Below are 25477 nucleotides of genomic sequence, written 5' to 3'. Positions count from 1 at the left end.
TATTAGTCATGTCGCATGCATATTACATATAAATTATATGTATGTGTATATATGTGTGTATATATGTGTGTATACACAGTACAGTCCAAAAGTTTGGAAACACTAAGATTTTTAATGTTTTTAAAAGAAGTTTCATCTGCTCACCAAGGCTACATTTATTTAATTAAAAATACAGTAAAAAACAGTAATATTGTGAAATATTATTACAATTTAAAATAACTGTTTTCTATTTGAATATATTTCACAAAGTAATTTATTCCTGTGATGGCAAAGCTGAATTTTCAGCATCATTACTCCAGTCTTCAGTGTCACATGATCCTTCAGAAATCATTCTAATATGCTGATCTGCTGCTCAAGAAACATTTAATGTGTACAATTGTACAAAATATTTGTGTACAATATTTTTTTTCAGGATTATTTGATGAATAGAAAGTTCAAAAGAACAGTGTTTATCTGAAATCTAATCTTTTGTAACATTATAAATGTCTTTACTGCCACTTTTGATTCATTTAATGCATCCTTGCTGAATAAAAGTATTCATTTCTTTCATTTCTTTTCAAAAAAATAAAAATAAAAATTCTTGCTGACCCCAAACTTTTGAACGGTAGTGTATAATGCTACAGAAGCTTTGTATTTCAGATAAATGCTGTTCTTTTGAACTTTCTATTCATCAAGGAATCCTGAAAAAAAAAGTACACAACATTGAAAATAATCATAAATGTTTATTGAGCAGCAAATCAGCATATTAGAATGATTTCTGAAGGATCATGTGACACTGAAGACTGGAGTAATGATGCTGAAAATTCAGCTTTGCATCACAGGAATAAATTACTTTGTCAAATATATTTAAATAGTACACAGTTATTTTAAATTGTAATAATATTTCACAATATTACTGTTTTTTACTGTATTTTTAATTAAATAAATGTAGCCTTGGTGAGCAGACGAAACTTCTTTTAAAAACATTAAAAATCTTAGTGGTTCCAAACTTTTGGACTGTACTGTATATATATATATATATATATATATATATATATATATATATATATATATATATATATATATATATATATACATAAATTAATTTATAATGTTAATGTATAAAGACTTTAATTTAAAAATAAATGCTGTAAATGTATCATGGTTTACACAAAACTATTAAGCAGCACAACTGTTTTCAACATTGATTTTAGAATATTATAATATGATATTAGAATAATTTCTGAAAATTCTGCTTTGCCAGCACCAGAATAAATTATATTTTCAAATATATGATGGTGCGTTCAAGTCCTCCTCTGAAGTTTGTGTTTTATGAGTTGGGAAGTCGTGTTTACGATTTCAGGTGCGTTCAAGCCATTTTTGTCAGTGCAAGATGGTGGCGTACCTTCTCTTAAGTAACTACACAAAAATACAGCAAGGTTTTTAAACTCTATTTCCATTATATTTTGTGGGGGCAATTAGCTTATTTTGTTGTAAATAAAAAAAAGCCTGACAATGTCACTGCTAAGTACCTTTAAATATTGTGGTATTCTGCCACGTTTCTCACTGACATGCCCCCATCTTGTAAAGATCGGATTCGGGGCCTAAAGAAAATCCTGAGCTTCACACTTGTATTTACGACATTGTGGTGGCGTTCGTGTTTTCAATTCGTAAATACGATCTTTTCTACATGACATGACTTGAAGTTATTTTAAATTGTTATTTTAAATTGTATTGATCCCAAACTTGTATTTTATATTACAATTATTTAAATTAACTTTTTTTTTTTTTACATTTCTGAACATTTACTTGCTAATTTATTTTGTATCTCTGTTCAGTTATCTTTATCTGTATATTGTTATAACCCTACACTGAACTAACAATATGGAGAGAAAAACAAAAAACAAAAAACTGACTGACCAATAAAAAATTCAGTATTCATTGGCACAGTTTTATGAACCCTGAATATCCAGTGATATGAAAAAGCTCTTTTCTAATGCCAGTACCGGACAAAATCTTCTATTTTATTGGTAGGCGAGTTTTTTGCTAAGCAGAAAAATAAATTCTGCCAAAAACACCAGTGTTGGGTGAATTTTCACACTCAGTTGAAGAGCTCCACAGGGATGCATTGTTCCTTTCTTACATCTCGTTGCACTGAAAACGCATGCCTGAAGATGCAGCTATGAGTGAGATAACATGAAGAATGCATGTAGATGCATGTGGGCTGTGTGTGTGACAGGGCTTATGTCACATTATCTGCTCTAGCTGTGCGTCTGTGGGCCGATGGCAGTCATGAGTTCATATCTGCTAGTTATTTAGAAGAAGGTTTGTTGACAACAAACCCTGCTGTTGATAACATGTACAAAGGCTGTAAGGCCCTGCATGTGTACAGTGTATGTGCATGTTCAAGATGAAAGGAGCAGAAAAGAACAAGTGTTAGTTTGAGTTCTTGCTGCCATAGGCCATGTGCTCCTTAAGCATGCTCCCTTTCTCTCTCTCTTCCATATACACACTTGATTGCTCTTTTTGTTAGGAGTTTATTGGCAGTCCATGCAGAAAACATGACAACCTGGTCCTTTGAGAGAGTGAGAAAGAGAGAGAAAGAGAAAGAAAGGGCCGTTTAAGTCAGCTAAACAGTAAAAGGTACAAAAGACAGATTTAGGCCGCTGGGAACGGAAGGGAGGGAATACAAGAGAAAGAGAAAAGCAAGAGAGGAGAGATGAGATAAGAGGGTGGGAGGGAAGACGCTTCCTAGAAAGAAGAAAAATGAGGGCTACAAAAAAACAAAAAAGGAGACATCAAGCGATGACTGTGTATATCAAGAATGATTATCAATGCACAATGACACACATTTCAGATTGTCCCTTACATAAAGGTATAGTATGGCTTCAGAAAACTTTGAATAGCCAAAGTCATATGGACTCATTTTATGTGGCATCTCTGTCCTTTTTGGAGTTTAAATTGTTTTTGTATGAAAAGGGGCAGCTTGAACATTGTGTCTAACACCTTTTTTGTGTTTAATGGAAGTAAGAAAATAATATAACATGAAAGAAGGTAAATGTTGACAAAATTGCAACTTCTAGGTGAATTTCCCTGTTAAATAAGTCTGGTGTGTATCATTTAAACATGGTTAAAGGATATTTTCTCAAACAGTTCCAACCCTCTTGTTTTAAATCCTATTGTATTCCTTCAAGTCTTCATAGCTTCTTCAAAATGCCCCAAAATCTTGATCTTGAATTCGCAGATACTTTCTAACTGACTTTTTTGCACCTGGTGATTACCTCAGTGCTCTATGTCACCCTGCTGAAACATCTTTCCACATTACTCAGCTGTTCACACACACTGAAGTGAGCCTGAAGGGACGATGCCTTAGCTATTTCCATGATTTTGCATGAGCTGGAGATTTTGTCTGTGTGATCTGTCGTGTCAGCCACATCCTTTCTCATTCCATGCAAATAATCTTGTGTTGACTGTGAAGCATATTTGTACAGTATGTCTCACTGTGTACACACACACACACACACACACACACACACACACACACACACACACACACACACACACACACACACACACACACACACACACACACACACACACACACACCATTATTCTTGATTATTGAGGGGAGAAAGGGATCAGGAGATGTTGCATGCCAGACTCGACTCTGTACCCCCTGTAATGAGCATATTGAACACAAGTATGTTGTTGAGACTCACCTATGTTGGGGTGTTTGAGCAGACGGCAGATCCGGGCCTCTCTCTCCAGCTTCTGATGATCTGAGGATTAGACACAGAGAGAACAATTTATTCAGCACTTGTGCTCACCAAGGCTGCATTTAAAACTGCATCGCTGCTCAAGAAACATTTCTTATTATCAACAGTTATGCTGCTTAATATTTTTGTGGAAACAGTGATTTTCGTGATTATTTGATGAATAGAAAAGTCAAAATAACAGTATTTTTAAAAATATAAATATTTTGTAACATTAAATTCATTTTAGTATTAATTTTTTTTTTTTTTTTAATCGTTAATTTCTGTCTGTTTCTCATACAAATTTACATTCATTATATGGAAAAGACCGATGTGATCAAATTCAAACTGAGAATGGATATCAATCCCATGTGTAAACAGGGCCTGTGATACAGTCAATGCAACCTTTTAGTGACACATCAGGCATACTGCCCTATTATTAGAATCTAGTTAATGACTGTGTGCATGAAGTAAAGATGTCCACTCAATAAAGAAAGCAGCCAAGATTAATATAACTGCCCATCCTGAAATAACGAGCATCGATCTCTAAAAGGATATGAGGTCATAGCCTCTTTGGGAAACCTATGAAGATTTTTATGGGAGGGAAATCTAACAGACACACAAACAAACTGCTTCAGCAGCGTAAATACATAATACATAGGTCTCCCAGCCCATATACAATAATGTTACAAACCACTATTCATGGTAGAGAAGTGATCATGTGATATAAAGAGAGGGTTTTTGTTCTCTTGTCTATGTGTCGGCATGGAAAAGCAGAGTTTTTAATGCAGGGCTGTTGGCATTTGGTGTTGTGTATACTCAATCAAAGGAGTTATTGACAAAAAACATGTCAAGCATCTTAACTAGAGTTGTCTGCATGACGCCAGATAACACCCTAAAAAGAATGCACATGTGCATTCAAACACACAGTCATCTGCAGCAGCAGGGATCCACTGGTAGGAATTCAAATCATGAACTCAATGCAGGCACTCCTGCTGGGTCAGATCAGTCTCACATAAACACACACCGCTCTTTCGCATAACATATCCTAAGTCCAAGATCACACGATGCCAGGTGTGCGCTACTCGTCTAAAATGAGCCAAACCTCAAACTAAAGAAAATATTACAAAATATAATAATAACACTGAAAAAGTATAAATGTCCCAGGGTGTTTATGTATGTGTGTTGCTATGTTCCTGTGGGAGGCCTTCATAAGTCCTAACCGCATGTGGATGTGGATCGTCTACTCAGAAAGACTTCAATCCCTCTGACAGCCCCAAAAAGCATGATTCTCAGAAATGACATCAGCTTCAATCTTAAAGTATCAAATATTCATCTAAAAACCATCACCACCACACTACCATCACACAGCCTTAGCATTCACAGTACTTCTCATGAACACACACACACAGGTTTCAGACTTTAAGTGATGATGTTTTCATCATATTTGTAGAAATACATGTGGGTGTAGGATCATGGGTAGCTTAAAGCTTTTCTGAGAAGTGCGACCTAATAAACATCGCTCTGAAAGAACGAACGGTGACCGCTGTGAGAGATGCGTGTGTGCGTTCAGTTTACAGCAGCAGATGTCTTTATTACCTAACAGAATTAATGCAGAACATTTAATATTCGGCTCCCTACAGAACAGTTAATCTGAAGGCTGAGCGTGAGAGACGGCTGTACGACGACTGCTGGCATGCAGTGACTGCAGAGAAAACAAACACACACATAAACTATGCGCTCTGAGTATGTGTAATAAAACGTTTTGTTTTTATCATTTGCTGCACCTTCCACTTGCAATTTATCCTCTGCATTATAAATCAAGCTTGAAGTGGAATAAACACAGATCCAGTGATGGCTGTGATCTGATACAACTGATAAAGGCTTCTAGAAAGAGAAATGGCTTTGAGTGGCTTTTTCCCTCCTTTATTTCCACTCACGCTCCTCCTTTTGTGCGCTCTCTCGTATTCTTTCTTTTTATCCCATTACTGAAGAGATAAATAAATGATGTGTTGTTCAGTGACCATCTCTAAAATCCAATTGGGCTAAGTGCTGCTTTCTCACTGTGCGGTCGGGTCCATGATGTCATGGACACTCAGACGGAGAGAGAGATATAGAGAGACATTCAGAAAGCAGGAGCACGAAAATGACTGCTATGAACAGTTAAATGAAACATGAACAGGTATAAACAGTCCTGAGATTGGATCAGCATAAACCTTTGATGACAATAAGCATGACGGGATATGAAGAACTGATTCTAGAACAGCAAATGTGTGTTTAAAAAAAAAAAATCCAATAGATAGCAGGAAGGAACATTTTTTTTTCCCTGTTTCAGCAAACGGTCAGTAAAAATAAAATTTGAAACCATTATTTTTTTAAAGTTTGGGATTGGTAAGGGTTGATAAGTTTCACCAAGCCTCCATTTATTTGAGCAAAAATATACTATAAATAGTAATACTGTGAAATATTGCTTTTATACTAATACATATTGTTCTATAATACAGTAATATTGTAATATATTTTCATTATTTTAAAATGTAATTTATTTCTGTGATTGCAAAGTTGATTTTTCGCCATCATTACTCCAGTCTTCAGTCACATGATTCTTCAGAAATCATTCTAATATGCTGATTTGCTGCTCAGAAACATTTCTTATTTTTTTTTATCAATGTTGAAAACTATGGAGCCCCTAAAGGGACCTTTGCAAAAAAAAATAAAAAATTTGAAACTTTCGCGTATGCACGCGTTACAATTTCCGGTTTGTGTATACTATAACCTATTTCATTTGTGCGTCACTGCCTATGAATAAAGCCAGAGTATGCACATGAACTAATAAAGATCATGGAAATTAAAGAGAAAATGAGAGTGGATGCACATGAACTAATACAGCTGTATTTGCTCAAAATCTGGCTTTCTTAGACCAGTTCGTCTAGGATGAATCCAGCTTATTATTCGTTTTAATTAAACATGTGCCTTCCTTTATATCCAAGTCCTTTATGTCAGTGGCTCTGCTCGCAATAAGCGCTGTTAGAACTGAATAAAGAAAATAAGCATTTCTCTGCCACCTGTAAGGATGTGTTAAATCCGACAAAGTGGTTTAATAAAGGGCCGTTTGATCTTGTGAAATATGAAATTTTAGTACGCCTACATTTAACAGTTCCATCATTTTTTAATATGGGACAATATAAATATGGCCTACTGCCCTAACGAAATACAAAGTTTCATCATTTTTACTGTATCAATGTTTTTTCATGAACCATTAAACGTGGCATTATGACAATGCACACTGAGCCCATTTCCCAGCGCGATTCTTGGATGCCACAGAGTTAAATACATTAAAATGGACATAAGTCCTTGAAATATGACGCACTTCCCTAACGAAAGCCACATTTTGAGCACTTTTTACTGTATCAGCCTTATTTTTTTTTTTAACTTGGCAAAAAGAACAATGCACACAGCTATTCATATCGCAGTTCCCTGGCCGTCACAGAGAATGCTTTAAAGCAGACATAAGGCCGTGATATAAACTGCCCTACGAAAGCCACATTTCAGCAAATAGATAGTTATTAATTTATGCACATCCATACTTGCATTTTGTGCATAATTTTGAGCAATACATTTCTTGTGCGCACGCGAAACTGTCAATTTTTTTTTTTTTTGCAAAGGTCCCTTTAGGGGCTCCATAGAAAACAGTTGCACAGCTGGTGAAAATCTTTTTTTCTTCTTCTTCTTAGGATTCTTTCATAAATAAAAGTTCAAAAGAACAATTTATTGGATATAAACCTTTTGTATCATTATAAAATGTCTTTACTGTCAATTTTGTTCAATTTAATGTATCCTTGATGAATAAAAGTATTAATTTCTTTTTTTCTTTTTTTTAAACTGCTGACAACTGTAGAGTAATAATCAGAAAAAATGTCCAAAAATTAATATAGTTCATTGGTCTAGCTGTAGGCTGTTTATGCCTGGCAAGCAACAAAGAATCTCACACATTAATATTGAATGTGCAGTAACATTCAAGCTGTTTATCAACTTTTACGACAGCAACATGGCTCATCCAAATCAGAACTGTGTTTTATAATGTACCATAAATATAGATTCGTTTTTAAAGCACATCTGGAGCTGTTTATGAATGTTTGCAGGTGCTCTTTCCAGGTTCCTTAAACAATAAAAACGTCAAGTCAAATCAATTTTTTTGCTTTCATGTCTATAAATGACAAGAGAGAAATAACACTTCAGCACAAGTATGAACAGATGCATCATGGACCAGTCACCTCAAATACACCCACGAGAGAGTGTAAATCTCTGTGGTCAAGCTCTCAGTGCAGAGAAACACATATGTAGAATTAGGCAAAGAAAGTGCAAAGAGGAAGGAAACCTGCTGCCAGATGCATTACTGCTTTTACAGTTACAATACAACACAAAGTAATTGGTATCATGGTAATACATTCACTCCATTGTATGCATCTAAATAATCACCATACACCACGGTACAACCGCAGTACCTTATTTTGTAATAGGCACTATAAGTCTCATTTCTGTTCTGGATTTGCAAACAGATGCTACACAGTAAAATGAATTGGCTTAATTTAATTTAGTTGAGTCCTACAGCTCTGAAAAACACATTGAGCAAATGTGCACACATATGCGCAAGCTGCTCCTGCTATCACAGATCCCCTCACATCATAGGACACGAGACTGTATGTATCGGCACTTGTTAGCCCAGACTCTGAACAGACAGTAGGGTCACTCTGACATTATAGACTGGGTTTTACAGGTTATCATGTCCCAGACGGTTACAAATACACACCTGCATGAGCTAAAAGGTGAGCTATTGTGCTCTACACAGAGCTCTGGGAAGAGAGACACATGCAGAGACTGTTGTTAAGAATTGTGTTCACATTCTTCTCAGGTCAGCATCAAGACAGATGAAAGAGCTCAAGTGATGTTAAAAATTAAATCTGCGAGTAAAGAACCCCGGGTTGTACGAGGTCATTTCCCAGCAGGTGAATCTCAGGAGAAAATACCGGTCACCCCAGGAAAGACATCAGCGCATGGCGTCTGGGGTAGGATCAGGTCTCCTCTCCCGGCATGGGTAGATTTCCAATATTTTGCATTTATCATAGCAATGGCGATCCTAAACATACAACTGATACCCTGATCAAACAAGACACATTAGATAAACTTCAGCCATATAGAAACATACATAAACATACAACCTACTCATAAACGAGTGACGCGCAAAATTACATATCTAATATGCTGGGCTATTTTCCCCTTCATACAGCATCTTAACAACACAATGCTCCTGACAAAAAAAAAACAAACAAAAAAAAAAAACAGCAAAACATTTGGTAGGTAAAAATAATTAATAAAGTGTATTTTTATCTGTCATAAGCAGCTTTTCCACTGAAATTACACTGAAAAAATTGTCCCAGGAACTTTTTTTCCACAAACTTTTTCCCCCAGACCTGTTGGTATCTGCGTTTCCGTCGTGGTCTAAAGTGCCGTGAAGATTAGGCAAGTGACGTAGGACTGCACGCCACTTTCCAGTTTCCTCTGAATTTCATCCTCCACATCTAAGCTTAATAAAGCCTGAACCTCGTCGTCGATCCATCGGTTTTAGTTTTTAAACTCCATTGTTGATTCGAATAGCAAACAAATCTTACTGCACACACTGCAACAGACTTTTTAAAAAAGGTGGTTGAAATAAAATGCTGCATAGAGTCAACCAATCAAAATGCTGCAAGAACTCTACTACTAAAAAAACTACCTTGCAAACAGGGACTTTCTGAGGGGGAAATTTTTCATTTGGAACTTCATTTAGACCCTGGTCCCTGTGGTCGAAACACACAGAGTACCACCCCAAAGTCCCTAGTTCCTGTGGAAAGTTTCTGTGGTGGCCTCCAAGTAACCATTTGCACTCAAGATATTAATGAAATATGTTTAACAATTTTTTTTAATATTCAGATTCACCAACAGGTCAGAAATCATGAGATAAATATTGTTTTTTTTCTTGCTGTCAGTAAAACAAAAATCACAATTTATTAAATAATTTAATAAAAGTATATACACCACTGTTCAAAAGTCTGGAGTCAGCAAGATTTTTTTTTATTGGAGTAATGGCTGCTGAAAATTCAGCTTTGCCATCACATATATTAAAAACAGAAAACGGTAGAGTATATTCCATATAACAGGTTAAAATTTTTTGTACAATGACAACAATAGCTAATTACTCCTTTTTTGCTAATTCTTCTCTCTAAAAATCATCTCACATCTCCATGGTGCACAGCCCCCCTTTCCTCTGCACTCGAGAGACGTGCCCTTGTTGTGGCCTTTCCACTTATTCTGTCTGCTTGCTTTATTTTTCATCCTCTGTTGACTCATCAACACTGACCTTAGTGTCCTCACGGTTTACAAATCACAGGCGAAGACTACTGACTGCCGTCTCGCTCTCCATCCCTTCCTTTACTTTTTTCGCTGGTCAGTTGTTTTTACGTGACGACAGACAACACGGTGAAGTGTTATCATCATCTTGACTCATTTGTCACAACCCTGGCTATGACATGTACTGCTATCCCTTTCCTGATGTTCTCTTGCTTACTATTCTTTTGCTGTCTTGCAAGCACTGGCATTTCCTTCAGGAAATGCAAATGTAGCTCAGCAGCTGCTATTCTGCAATTTTCCAACAGCAGTGATTCATAAGCGTAGATACAGTATCTCACAGAAGTGAGTACACCCCTCACATTTTTGTAAATATTTTATTATATCTTTTCATGTGACAACACTGAAGAAATGACACTTTGCTACAATATAAAATAGTGAGTGTACAGCTTGTATAACAGTGTAAATTTGCTGTCCCCTCAAAATAACTCAACACACAGCCATTAATGTCTAAACCGCTGGCCACAAATGTGAGTACACCCCTAAGTGAAAATGTCCAAAATGGGCCCAAAGTGTCAATATTTTGTGTGGCCACCATTATTTTCCAGCACTGCCTTAACCCTTCTTGGGTATGGAGTTCACCAGAGCTTCACAGGTTGCCACTGGAGTCCTCTTCCACTCCTCCATGACAACATCATGGAACTGGTGGATGTTAGAGATCTTGTGCTCCTCCACCTTCCATTTGAGGATGCCCCACATTCTCATTTTCATGGGAGATCATGCTCTGCTTCAGTATGTCACAGTACTGGTTGGCATTCATGGTTCCCTCAATGAACTGTAGCTCCCCAGTGCCAGCAGCACTCATGCAGCCCCAGACCATGACACTCCCACCACCATGCTTGCCTGTAGGCAAGACAAACTTGTCTTTGTACTTCTCACCTGGTTGCCGCCACACACGCTTGACACCATCTGAACTAAGTAAGTTTATCTTGGTCTCATCAGACCACAGGACATGGTTCCAGTAATCCATGTCCTTAGTCTGCTTGTCTTCAGCAAACTGTTTGCGGGCTTTCTTGTGCATCATCTTTAGAAGAGGCTTCCTTCTGGGATGACAGCCATGCAGACCACTTTGAGGCAGCGTATGGTATCTGAGCACTGACAGGCTGACCCCCACCCCCCCACCCCTTCAACCTCTGCAGCAATGCTGGCAGCACTCATACGTCTCTTTCCCAAACACAACCTCTGGATATGACGCTGAGCACGTGCACTCAACTTCTTTGGTCGACCATGGCAAAGCCTGCTCTGAGCGGAACCTGTCCTGTTAAACCGCTGTTTGGTCTTGGCCATCGTGCTGCAGCTCAGTTTCAGGGTCTTGGCAATCTTCTTATAGCCTATGCCATCTTTATATAGAGCAACAATTCTTTTTTTCAGATACTCAGAGAGTTCTTTGCCATGAGGTGCCATGTTGAACTTCCAGTGACAAGTATGAGAGAGTGAGAGCGATAACACCAAATTTAACACACCTGAGACCCTGTAACACTAAAGAGTCACATGACACCGAGGAGAGAAAATGGCTAATTGGGCCCAATTTGGACATTTTTACTTAGGGGTGCACTCACTTTTGTGGCAAGTGGTTTAGACATTAATGGCTGTGTGTTGAGTTATTTTGAGGGGACAGCAAATTTACACTGCTATACAAGCTGTACACTCACTATTTTATATTGTAGCAAAGTGTCATTTCTTCAGTGTTGTCACATGAAAAGATATAATAAAATATTCACAAAAATGTGAGGGGTGTACTCACTTGTGTGAGATACTTTATCTATGTCAGTAGTGGTCATTCAGCAGATAGTTTTATCCAAAAGTGAATTACAGTACCCTCATTGCAGTGAGAATGTCACTGAACAACCTGGACTTAAGTGTTTTGCTCAAGGTCATCAAGTGTGATAACTCATGGTGTGCTCCTTACAGGGTTTCAACCTGCAACCTTTTGAATGCCAAGTCCAGGCAACACCATACGTCTATTTAATATTGTACAAAGACCAAGTTCAGATACTAATCACACTAATATTATATATATATATATATATATACTTTGAACTTTTCAAAGAATCCTGAAAGAAAAAAAAAAGAAAAAAAAAAAGAAAATTCACATCACGGTTTCCAAAGATATTAAGCAGCAAACTGTTTTCGACATTGATAAGTAACTTTTTCCTGAGTACCAAATCAGCATATCAGAATGATTTCTGAAGGATCATGTGACACTGAAGACTGGAGTAATGATGCTGAAAATTCAGCTTTGCCATCACAGGAATACATTACATTTTAAAATGATTAAAATAGAAAAGAAAACAGAAATAGTTATATTAAAATGTAATAATATTTCACAATATTACTGTTCTGTATTTTTCGATCAAATAAATCCAGACATCAAGTTTGGAAATAAGATACAATTGACAGAAATGATGAAACATAAAATAACAAACACTTATTTTATAATATTTACAAATTTAAAAAATATATATATAAAATGTGCATTGTTCATTGACACGGCTATCAGATAATTCTAGAACTGACTTCAGGCAGAATCATGACTGACCACTTCTGTCAATCAGACAAATGGGAACTAGCAGTGGTTGATAATCTCAAAATGGCCAAAATATCAGTTGATTAATTATGAACTAATGGACTCCAGTACTTAGATTCTCTCTCAAACAGCCGGTTCAGCTATGACACAGCAAGTTCTCAGAGCTCTCTCACTTGATATGTTCTCTCGCTTGGTATGTCAACAGTGACATATCAAGCTCATCCCAGACACAAAATTAAAAATATATGTAGGAAAATGATCGCTTATTATTGTATGCCTAGATATATATATATATATATATATATATATATATATATATATATATATATATATATATATATATATATATATATATATATATATATATACACACACACTTTTATTTTGGATATAATTTTACTAGTGGGTGCAGGACACTATAGTTCATTTATGTAAGTGAGGATAGCAAAATTATACCCAAAACTTCTTCATACAGTGGACTACCAGTAAAATTGATAAAAATCTGGAACCAAAAATGATTTAGACACTTTGACCTCACCATGTTTTGCTTAAATGTTATCTGACACAATTAAGATTATTTTTTTCTGACACAGTTTAACTCTGAGATCATGTCATATTTTATTACTATTTATTTTAACTACAGTGAATAAACTAATAACGAATGAAATGTTCAAGGGGTCTGAATAAATTTTGAAGACTGTATATGTAGAATAATATTGATCGTTCTAGTATTCGCAAGGATGTTTCGGAAGATTGCAAAGTGTGAAGTCAGTGAGGGCAGAAGAGGGTGTGAGAGACAGTTGTTTCTCTTGGGTAAACAGAGTGATTTGGACAGGGTGACACTGCTGGAAGGGACAGTCAGTGGAAAATCGCTTCCACCTAGAACCAGATCCAGTCGCCTCTTATTAATGCAGTGGATGCAGAATGAAACAGGTCCTCCAACAGCAGCAAAGCCTGAGGGGAAATGTGTGTGTGTGTGTGTGTGTGTGTTAGAGGAATGTGTGTAAATATATAAGGGAGAAAGAAAAGAAAGGAAAACCTTGTGTATATGTGTGTTTTTTAATGAAATCCAGGCCTCTAAGACACTTTATCGCTAGTTCAACGCAAGTAACGTTCACACAAGTGAGCTGTGAGCCAAGCCGTCAGAGAGCAAATAAAAATGACTCCAGTGAGACAGACACTCCGCTAATGCAGGAAAGCAGCTCGCTTTGGTTCTTCAGCTCATACCAACGAGGCTTCGTACTGGCAGAACAACCAACCAAAAACAGCTCTCAATATCCAAAGCATGAGAAACCACCACATCTCAGCCTGCCCATCAAATTGAATGCCTGCAAATACAAGACAGACAGGCAGCCTTGTCAATCTGATGTCCTCTAGGTAGCGCACACTCCCACAAACTGAGGAGGTAGGGCCTGTCACTTTTAAAAACAGCTTAAGGTGCTGTGGCAGGGATGTCTGATCCCTCACCATCACATGATTAATCTGCTGCGCAGAGTTTTACTTACACAGACAACTGCAGGGGGACGTGGATGAGCACCTGTCTGTATACACACACTCACACACGTTTATTATAACATTATATCCTCTCCTGCCACCATGGTAACACTCACCCGACTTCTCTTTCCTCCTCATTGAGCTCTCTTTCCACCCATATGCTTTCCTCCACTTCTCTCTATCATTCAATCTGTCTCAGGAGGTGTGTGTGGCGCTTTTTCTACAGCTAATGGAAAAGCCAAACAGTTTGTGTGCTCTTGAGGCCTACGGTCCACTTGAAAATAACTGGATAATGTCAAACAAAGATTGTGAACAAACAAACAATTGATAACAGTGTCAAAACACTCACTTTCTGTAATAATTCACACTCGCCATAGATATATGCATGAAAATTCACATATACACAGCAAAATCTACTGGCTATCACATTTGCTCGTGTATGTGATTATGGGAGCAAGCCCCCTCTGATCACAGACACTCGCTGCGTCATACCGGCTGCAGCTGTTGCATGTCGCAGGACTAAGTGCAGTCAGTGTTCTTCACCGCTCCGCGCACACCAGGAGACACAGCTTGTTTGACAGATGTACTACATGTTGTTGTTAAACTGTGATGAAATTATTTGTGAAAGATTGTGATGCATTTCTGACATCTGTTTTCTACTGATAAGGAAACAAAGATCCTGTCAGGAGATAAACACATTGTGGTTGTTACAATAGCCACTAGCATCACATACTGGCTCACATTTAAATGAATTCACAAGCTATATCAGCTATTCTGTAATACGGTAATAAATAGGGATGCACCGATCATAATTTTTCATTGCCGATTTCGATTCAGATTTTTAGAAGTAAATATCTAGCGAAACGATCGGTCATTGGAAAAGGCTAGCTGACTTTATTGTGCTTTGACTACAGTGGGTAGTTCCAGTGAGAACAACAACCACACGTCACTTCTGCAGGCTGCGTCTTACTCTGTCATTCTTTTCATAGCTTTTGCTGGCTGAAACAGTTGCTTGGTATTTCTCCTGCTCTTTGTCTAGCAAAAAAAAAAAAAAAAAAAAAAAAAAATCACTCATCACTATATGAAAGCTTAAATATGAAGATCTGATTGTTTCAAGGGCCTTGTCCACAGGTCTAATGATTTTGAATTTCTGTGTTACTTTTGCTATATTTTCACACTTAAAACAATGATTTGGTAATCCTCTTGTACCACTGTCCTCTTTTGTGCTAAGAAATATGTCTCCTGACAGTTTTCTCCCAAGTGGTTCCATTGTTGTCAGTATTAAGTCTGAGAATGATACAGTGGGCTATAAAACACTTAATTTTTAAGAAATTATTTCTCTTTAAATGTTTTGGTTCATCATACTTACCTTTTAATAAAAAAAATGCTTAATGTTAAAATGTTAATAAAGTCAAATAATTGTATGTGAGAGAGTCAGCTGTAATATCATTGCGTTCCTATTGGTCAGTGTTAGAAGAGCTCAGCTTAGCCTGACAGTTAGCCTGCCCCAGACCAGGCTAGTTTCCCAGCATAAGTTGCCAGAGTAACTAAGTTTGAACTAATTTATGTTTGTTTTATGAAACAGAATTTTCTGATAACAAGTCTGACTAACTAAAATAAGCCTGGCTTGTTTTCTAATCTTGTTTTATGAAACAGCCCTCTGAATAGAGATTGGCCAAAATAAAATGTAAAACTGGCCAGCTGTCAATCGAGTTGGGAGCAAAATCCACCCATTTCCGATTAATGTCTGGTCAATTGGTGCATCTCTAGTAAAGCCCGGAACATACCAAGCTGACGGTCGGCCGTCAGGCAGTTTTTGTTAATCGGCCGACTAAGTTTTCTGTTCCGTACTGTTGCCTGAAGTTTGTCTTCGTCGGCTTTTTTTCGGCCGATTCGACATGCTGAATCGGCGTCTGAGCTCAACGGCCCATCGTACCATCTGATCATTCTGATTGGCTGTTCAGCTACTGCCACCTGCTGGTACGGAAAGGCATTTCATCTTACGCAGACGCAGAATGGACATGCTACTTGGCCGTTGGCTGTCAGTCTGGTGTGTCAGGGCAACTTTGACCCAGACGCTGCCGATGTGAGCCAACCCTGCAATCTGCTTTCATTGCCACTAGTTCGTCGGCATCGGTTTGGTGTGTTCCTGGGCTTAACCAAACATGTGTGTATGGTTGTAGATCTGTGACCAAGATATTCTGTACTAACATTCATGTTGTTCATTCAAACTTGCATGACTTAACTTCTTCTGTAGAGCATTAAAAAAAGCTATTTGTTCACACCGCTCCAGAAAAAAAAACAGGAAGTGTCAAGTTCTAAGCATTATTAAAAAAAATTAAAATTGGTTCATATGGCTTGCGCATTATAATTTGAAGTAAATGCCATACGTTCATAAAAGTCAAAGCCATACAGGACTTTTAAATGGATCATTCACCTATGTTAGAACAATATGAGGGTGAGCAATAATTTTTGGATGAACAGTCCCAATAAATCCATGCAATAGTTGTGTGAGGGAAAAATATAAGTTGTTCACTGAATAGTTGTAGTTCAGTATTTTCAGCCATTCATACATATTCATATTCATACATTCATGGCTTCAAATTACTAGTCCATATGACTTATGCACAATATTAAAACTTCAATGGGACTTTTTGTCTTTTTAAATCCTGACATCTGGTCATTTTAAGCTTTTATTGTATAGAAAAAAGCAGCAACAGAAGAAAGACAATAATACAGGTTTGTGATAAAAGGATGAAAGAAATATTTCAATATGATATTAAATATTAAACAAAAGCATAACAAATGGAGACTTTGAAAAGGGAAAAAGCAACTGTAGAATCCCTACAATGTTTACTTTATCCTAGTGGTCTTGATAATCTTCAATATCATAATCATGATGATGCCACACTGATCAAAACAAAACACTGAACAAAAATTGTCTTCCTTCGGGGATGACAATTAATGCAATAGAAATAAACAGGCAGAATGGACAATTCTACTTTTAATTCAATTGGTTAGGCAGGGAGTCTTTCATCTGCTGCACATTAATAAAGCACATAGGCAGCAGCAGCAGTATGAAGCTGAAACTTCTCAGAATAAAAGAAAACGACAGACTCACTACTAACTTGGCATGAGCTAAACTAAGAAAGCCAAGCCTGCCGGCTTCCTTTCTCAGCTCTGTAAGTATGCGATGGATTGCGTTCACTCAATGCATTATCAGTGGGGTGATCAAGGCCTGGTGTTGTGGAAAGGCAGATTTGTTAACTTCAGGTTAAGGTCAAAGAATGACCAACCCAGAGATGATTCAATTACCTGAGCAAAACAAGTTTGCCAGCTTTCCAAGCATTCAGAGGCGTAGCAAAGGATGGCTGACTAGCTAGCTAGCTGTCCACCAACTGAGCATTTGATTACTGACATCCTAGTTTATCTAATTAATGTTTTAGCTTTAATGTTTAGAGTGCTTTAAAAATTAACAGCATGTTCTACACCTTATTTTTCAGGTAAGAGCAGGCGTGGCCATTTGTAAATTTAACATGTCTGGCTTCCGGTGTCATTCGCTTCCGGCTATTTTAAGCTGTACAAAACAGCTCATTTTGCTGCTTGATATTGCAAACTGGTAGCCTGGGTGCCAGCCCGAACCCCGCCCACAACATTTTTTGGACGGGAAGTTCGGTCTGGACTCGATCCATTGTGGAGTAATTATGCTTGGCTCCCAGAAGGCCGAGCCAATCAAATTGCCAGGGCGGGCTTTAATCGATGATGGACAGGCTATCTGCGGTTACGTAACCAACCACGTCATCAAAGAGCGCTTGGGTTGAATTGGTTTTCACCAACGATGACTGCAGCTGGAGAAGTAAGATGTTTAGATTCCGCTATCACGTCTGTAATAAAAGAAATCGACAGCACATTAATTTTAAAAGACAAACAAAGAACCGCAATCAAGGCATTTGTCGATGGGAAAGATGTGTTTGCCGTCCTTCCAACGGGATTCGGCAAAAGTTGAAGTACAAGTTCAACATACGTCACTTACTGCGTTGCTCTGATTGGTTGTAGGTCTATCCAATTGAGTGCAGAGTTTTTTTTTTTTTACTGGTTCGGTTAAGACACGCCCCATAATTCAAGTGCAATGGAGCAGTATCAGACTCACATTCTGCCTAGAATATGAGTATGACGAAGTCAGACTAGCAAACTGGTATTTCTTACCATATTATTTTAATGTATTGTCTTAATTATAAACATTTTTACAGTCTACTGCACTTTGACATTCTTTTTGTTATTTTCCTATGGCAACTAATAAATTGGAAGTAGGGCTGGGCGATGTATCGAATGCTTTTGTCACGCGCATTTCTTCAGTAAAGCCGGTTCCCTGATTACCGCTAAATCGCCATCACCTGCTTTCAAATGGAGTGGCATTTAATAGACAGAGCCGTAGTTCACTGATAAGCCACGCGATATTGCGTGGCTTATCAGTGATCTACGGCTCTGTCTATTAAATGCCGCTCCATTTGAAAGCAGGTGATGGCGATTTAGCGGTAATCAGGGAACCGGCTTTACTGAAGAAATGCGCGTGACAAAAGCATTCGATACATCGCCCAGCCCTAATTGGAAGTCTCGCACATTCAGAGAAAACACCTTACTTCTGCATTGGTGGATACTTTAGCATGTTGTTAGACTGTCAGCATGGTAAACGCTCTCAGAGAAGTTGCGTCTAAATTCATCCCCTTTAAAGGTCCCGTTCTTCGTGATCCCATGTTTCAAACTTTAGTTAGTGTGTAATGTTGTTGTTAGAGTATAAATAAAATCTGTAAAATTTGAAAGCTCAAAGTTCAATGCCAAGCAAGATATTTTATTTAACAGAAGTCGCCTACATCGAACGGCCAGTTTGGACTACATCCCTCTACTTCCTTCTTTAATGACGTCACTAAAACAGTTTTTTGACTAACCTCCGCCCACAGGAATACACAAGAGTTGCGTTTGTAGAGTGTGTTTGTCGCCATGTCGTCGAAACGCTGTTATTTTCATCCCGCAGTCCAATCACCGGGTCTGATTCCGGCTCAAATTGATAGGGTAAAATTAAAGACATGTTTACAATAACACTGAGCGCGTGCATCTCCACGTTATGGTAAGAGGCGTGACCTTTCCGGGCAAGATGCCCTAAGCTGCTGTCGAATCACAACACAGGAACCGCTGGCACAATCAGAACTCGTTACGTATTTCTGAAGGAGGGACTTCATAGAACAAGGAAGTCATCAGCCCGTTTTTATGACAGTGGAAACAGCGGTATACAGATAAGTAAATTATGTGAAAAATACTGTGTTTTTTTACACGCGAAACATGAACACATGTTATATTGCACACTATAAACACAATCAAAGCTTCAAAAAACCACGAAAAACGGGACCTTTAAAGCAATGCTGCTACAGCCATTAAAGCACTGTTTGTCAAACAAATAGAACGCCTTCTACAATAATAAATGGCAATTACTGTCTGACTTCAAATCAACTGCTGTGAACAAAGTTCCCGTTATCATGTATAATCTGAAGGTCTATGTTTTTTGAAGAACCAATCATCAAAGAAAACAATGTCATATGATAATAGTTTTGTGCTTCTTTATATTTTGTGGGAATCAACCTAAATTGGCTGACTTATAGTTGTCTCTCTATATTAATCTGGTACTGAAGAATATATTTATTTACATTTTACTTACATTTACTCACCCTTCACCCTTTTTATTTTTTTTAAATATCATAACTCAATCTTATGGTGAAATGACAGACTTGTCTTGTGGCGTACACCACTAAATCCCCACCCCTTTCTTACAATCGACTGCAAGCACACATTTAGATCTAATCAGCAACAGACAGATAGAACCAAGTCAGCGTCCTACATTTTTTCTTTTTTGATAATCCGTTTCACTCGGATGTGCATCACAATGCAGAAAAAGATCTATTGCTACTTCCATTACAACACGACTTGAACATCAGAGAAAAATATAAAAAATTCATTCAACCACATAACTAGTCAATTATGACTGCTCTTGCACATCCCTAATGCTCATTCAAGTGGATTCAGTTCAAAACTCTTTCCTCTGATTGATTTCAAAGTTCAATTGCATACTTTTGTCGAGAGGCATGGAATGAGAGCAGTCCAACCACCAACAGGATTGTCACCACCACCATCCACGCACTGAGAAGGTTAAAAAAAACAAAAAAAAACACAACAACAAAAAACCTTTCTTAACCACAAGATAAAATTCTAAGTCTTTTAGGAAGGGTGTGTGTGCTTTGTGCAAGTATATTGACACGCTATGATAAAAGGTAAACATTCAACAAAGGACAGTAAAACTGTCAACCAGAATTGCCCAACTGATGGACTCATATGAATTCCCAATAAAACAGCACTCACAATCGCGTATAATCTAACCTCTGCACTAAAACGGGGCGAAGACATCCCATGGCCACAGCAATCACGTCAAAGGCTCTTGGCAGTTATTTCCTCATTAGGTAACTGCGTTTAAAATCCAAAATATCCAAACACTGGCTAGTGGAAACAATGTTTACAATGTATGCAAACTCACAGCCCCTCAGCTCAACTCTTTCTAGGAAGAAAGGATAATCATAGCTGCTCTGTGTAAAGTGGAGGGTGTCTGGCTTTGTACGCTGAAGTGCTTCTTGTGTGTAAGTGTGAGCTTAAGCCGCGCGTCTGTCCCGCACCAGACCATCTGCTGATCCAGGGTGTCACTACATTTCTCTCCCCGATCCAACAGGGATTATCCTGTTACGTGCTTTAGACGCCTGCAGATTCCCAGCAGTTAAAACAAAGCAGGTAGGACAAATCCCTATGACCACTGCATGACAGCGTGAGAGAATAAAGGATGACCTTGTTGTGAATTCACTTCCCCCTCAATTCTGTCAGGGTCAAGTGTTTACTGACTGGTTCAAAATTAAATTAACCTGCTGTATGCTTGGTGTAGCCCATCGAAATTATTCTAGAATTCTAAAAAGACTGAGCTAAAATTATTTCAGCATGAAAAAGCAAAAGAAAGTCATGTAATTCTCCTCAAAACATTAGATTCATCCGCATTGAGGAGCCATGCCGATGCACAACCCACATAAAGATGATAATTCTGCAAATAACTGCAATTGCAGGTTTCGAACAGAGATGGCAACAAAGAGGCAAAACTTACAGACTGCAGCTATAAGAGAGGGTGAAAACTGGCCAAAATAATGTATGAGGTCACTACTTGTGGGCGGGGCTCAGTCTTATATGGTCCCTTCAGAATTGCTTTTAGGACTACAGCATCAAAAATGTAAAAAAAAGAGAAAGAGACAAGATTAAACCTGTGGTTCTCAACCTTTTAGACCCAAAGGACCCCCATTGCCCAAGACAATATTCAAAGGGCCACCATAATAATATATTGTTATATATAAATACAAAAGTAACGTGTAATGTAGTGTGTAATGTTGTTGTTAGAGTATAAATAAAATCTGTACAATTTTAAAGCTCAAAGTTCAATGCCAAGCGAGATATTTTATTTAACAGAAGTCGCCTACATCGAACGGCCAGTTTGGACTACATCCCTCTACTTCCTTCTTTAATGACGTCACTAAAACAGTTTTTTGACTAACCTCCGCCCACAGGAATACACAAGAGTTGCGTTTGTAGAGTGTGTTTGTCGCCATGTCGTCGAAACGCTGTTATTTTCATCCCGCAGTCCAATCACCGGGTCTGATTCCGGCTCAAATTTATAGGGTAAAATTAAAGACATGTTTACAATAACACTGAGCGCGTGCATCTCCACGTTATGGTAAGAGGCGTGACCTTTCCGGGCAAGATGCGCTAAACTGCTGTCGAATCACAACACAGGAACTGCTGGCACAATCAGAACTCGTTACGTATTTCTGAAGGAGGGACTTCATAGAACAAGGAAGTCATCAGCCCGTTTTTATGACAGTGGAAACAGAGGTATACAGATAAGTAAATTATGTGAAAAATACTGTGTTTTTTTACACGCGAAACATGAACACGTTATATTGCACACTATAAACACAATCAAAGCTTCAAAAAACCACGAAAAACGGGACCTTTAATAAAAATTAATATGTATTAATTAACCATGATTAATTTCTTTTCCAGAGTTTTCAAGAACTGAAATATGAATCTTGATTAATTATGTTAATTATTTAATTATAAATTAATAATAATTAAATTATGTTACATTTTAAGTCATCTTGGATGTTTGCTAAAGCTCGCTGTTGTTTGAGAATCACTGAATTAAAATTAAAAACAATTCTACTCTGTTAACTGTCAATAACAGTCTGCTCTGCTGGCTTGTAATGTTAAATACAAGAGCATATAATCCCTAAAATATTGTCCAAGATCCAACTCTAAACACTGTTCCAAAAGATCAATGGAGATGGAGCTGTTGAAATGGAAAAAAAGAAGAATCCCAGTATTTACTAAATATGAGAGTATCAATTGTTTTAAATTTTCGATTGTTTTATATGGTGTGTATTGTAGGATAATAGAATGCTGTCTATGACCGAAAAATATTAATGCTTAATAGAGAATTCTCAGCTCAGTAAAGATTGCCAGGTAAAAAACTGATCACAACTCTTTCAGCTCTCCCTCGCCAGCTTGGTGATAGTGACTCTAGCCTGAAATATGAATAAATTATTTAGGGCCTTGCAAACAACGAGTCAGCCACCTGAATAATGGTGTTTATCTGTGTCAATGTTTGTACAGTGTGCCACATGGTACAGTCTTATGCATATCATAGAATACATTATGTCCTTTCAAAATACAAAGCAACACTCATTGGTTTGAAATGAACAGCCTGCGGTGTAAATAGCATGACAGACCTGTTTTCTGGATATGTGGAAGAGGAAGATGAGCTTTTGTGTTGATATTAATTGTGCGATAACAGTGGATAATTACTTGTCATTGGTAGGTGCAGCGTATATTTTGATGTTAATCTAACATCTTCAAAATCCCTAATGCTGGAACCCAACCACTTAAAGGGTTAGTTAACCCAAAAATAAAATTTCTGAGCCCGCGTTCGGACGTAAACCCAAAAGCTCTGCAACGGAAATAGTGTAGCAGTATGACAGGGGACAGACAAATTTGTTGAATAAAGTTGTTATTTTTGTTTTGTTTTTGTGCACAAAAGTATACTTGTCGCTTAATAATATTACGGTTGAACCACTGAAGTCACATTGACTATTTTATCAATGTCTTTAATACCTTTCTGGACCTCAAAAGGTGCAAAAACGTCGCTGCCCATGTGTGGATCAGACACCCTCGGATTTCATCAAAAATATCTTAATTTGTGTCCCGAAGACAAATGAAGGTCTTACAGGTTTGGGACAACATGAGGGTGAGTACTTGACAGAAATTTAATTTTTGGGTGAACTAATCCTTTAAATTAAATCTATTCAAACTATTGTTTAGTTGTCATCAAAATTCCTTGAAATTTCACGTAAATAAACAAGAGTCATAATGAAAGTATACAGAGGTGCTGTGATTATTTCAGGGCACCTGTTGAACTAGAATACAAACAAATGTTACATTTATGGATTGCATCCAGGAAACTCAACTCAGAAGGTTAATTGAGGTTCATTGAGTCCATTGTTTTAAATGACCAACTAACTGAATAGTAAATGTAACATTTCAGAACTGAAGTCTTCTGCTTTTGAGGAAACATGCACAGTAGGCTTTCCTTTGAGCAAGACACTCAAACTCCAGGGTAGTGAAATGATGGCTTCCATATGCTCTCAATTGCAAAACAAAATAAGTGGTTTGCCTTATTATTTTTAGTTCTACAAAATGAATACTCGTATAATAAATCAGCATATCTGCCATCTTTCAAAACATTTGAATATCTTTTGGCAATACATGACAGTTAATATAAATGCACATTTTTATATAGCCAAAAAAAAAAAATCATGTCAGCATTTTGTTGTAAACTATCCCAAAATAGATACGCAGTTGATCTGGATGTCATGAGCTAAAGCTAAATTTCAGCCAAAAACTGATAGATCAATCAATTTGGACACTGATGAACAACACTGGTAATCGAAATCCTGTTTAATTAAGGTTGCAAGTGATACTGAGCAATTGAGAAATGTCACCCATTCTAATTTGCGAGATGAATTAAGGCAGCTTTCCTGTCATACACCCCTTTCTAAGCAATTGCAATTAAATATTATCTATGAGTTCATGATCTAAGGTTACAGGAAACATGGTGACATCATCAAAGTAGACTCAAGGCATCTGAGAAGGGTGTGACAGGAGATTGGTACATGTATTGACCCAGTGCATTAATGTGTAGTGACAGGAATAACCAGGAACTAGAGTGCAACAGGCAGCAAAGACCATATGGGGAGTCATATTGACTATGTAGACTTTGGAGCATTTGGAGTTTCTCCTCTGACACCTGTTACACACTATACAATCCAAAAGTCTGGGACAACTAGTGAAAATTAGGGGTTGAGCAATATGGGTTTTTCAGTGGCCGATATTGATATTTAAAAAGCGGCGTGGCTAGTTGATATAATGTGATTATACACTACCGTTCTTCAGTAAGGTTTTTTTTTTTTTTTTTAGAAAGAAATGAATCATTTTAGCAAGGATGCATAAATTGATCGAAAGTGGTATTTATAATGTTACAAAAGATTTATATTTCAAACAAATTCTGTTCTTTTAAACTATTCTTTTAATCAAATCTATTCTTTCCTGAAAAAAAAAAAAAAACATTTTACAATTATACTGTTTTTTTTACTACATTTTTGATTAAATAAAATAAACCTTTGTTAGCATAATAGGTGTCATTTAAAAACATTAAAAAATCGTATCAAACTTTTGAAAGGTAGTTTATATTGGCCAAGTGGACTTGGTTATTGACAAATGCTCATTACCTAAAAATGGCCAAAAATCAGCCAGTAAAATCAAAAAAGATGGCTAAATGCCAGAATATTAGCCTAATCAGTCTATCGCTAGTGAAAATGATTGCATTTTGTGAAATATTAAAGTAATACATAGTTTTCATTACAAACTATATTATCCATGTAACTCACATGTGTCATGTGCTCCTCAAGGGCCACTGTCATGCACAGTTGCACAGTTTTGCTCCAACCAGCTCCAAAACACCTGCCTGGAAGTTTCTAGTAGTCCTGAAGACCTTGATTAGGTAGTTCAGGTTTGTTTAATTAGGGTTGGAGCTGAACTCTGCTGGACAGTGACGTCCAGTAACTGAGTTTGACACCAATGATGTACTTTA

General features: G+C 37.4%; 1 protein-coding gene across 18 annotated transcripts in view; it reads right to left on the bottom strand.

Moving 5' to 3' along the window:
• camk2g2 (calcium/calmodulin-dependent protein kinase (CaM kinase) II gamma 2) overlaps positions 1 to 25477 on the bottom strand; it is a 70646-nt gene that overhangs the window by 34586 nt on the left and 10583 nt on the right. For all 18 annotated transcript variants that reach the window (XM_048204689.1, XM_048204686.1, XM_048204692.1 and 15 more), the window contains exon 3: positions 3699 to 3758. In XM_048204689.1, coding sequence (XP_048060646.1) covers positions 3699 to 3758 — 60 coding nt within the window. The remainder of the gene's footprint in view (positions 1 to 3698; positions 3759 to 25477) is intronic.

The sequence above is a fragment of the Megalobrama amblycephala genome, linkage group LG10 (assembly GCF_018812025.1).
Source record: "Megalobrama amblycephala isolate DHTTF-2021 linkage group LG10, ASM1881202v1, whole genome shotgun sequence".
In the NCBI taxonomy this organism is placed as follows: domain Eukaryota; kingdom Metazoa; phylum Chordata; class Actinopteri; order Cypriniformes; family Xenocyprididae; genus Megalobrama; species Megalobrama amblycephala.
Note: the sequence above shows the minus strand (reverse complement) of the source record. Positions and strands in the feature narration are given on the sequence as shown.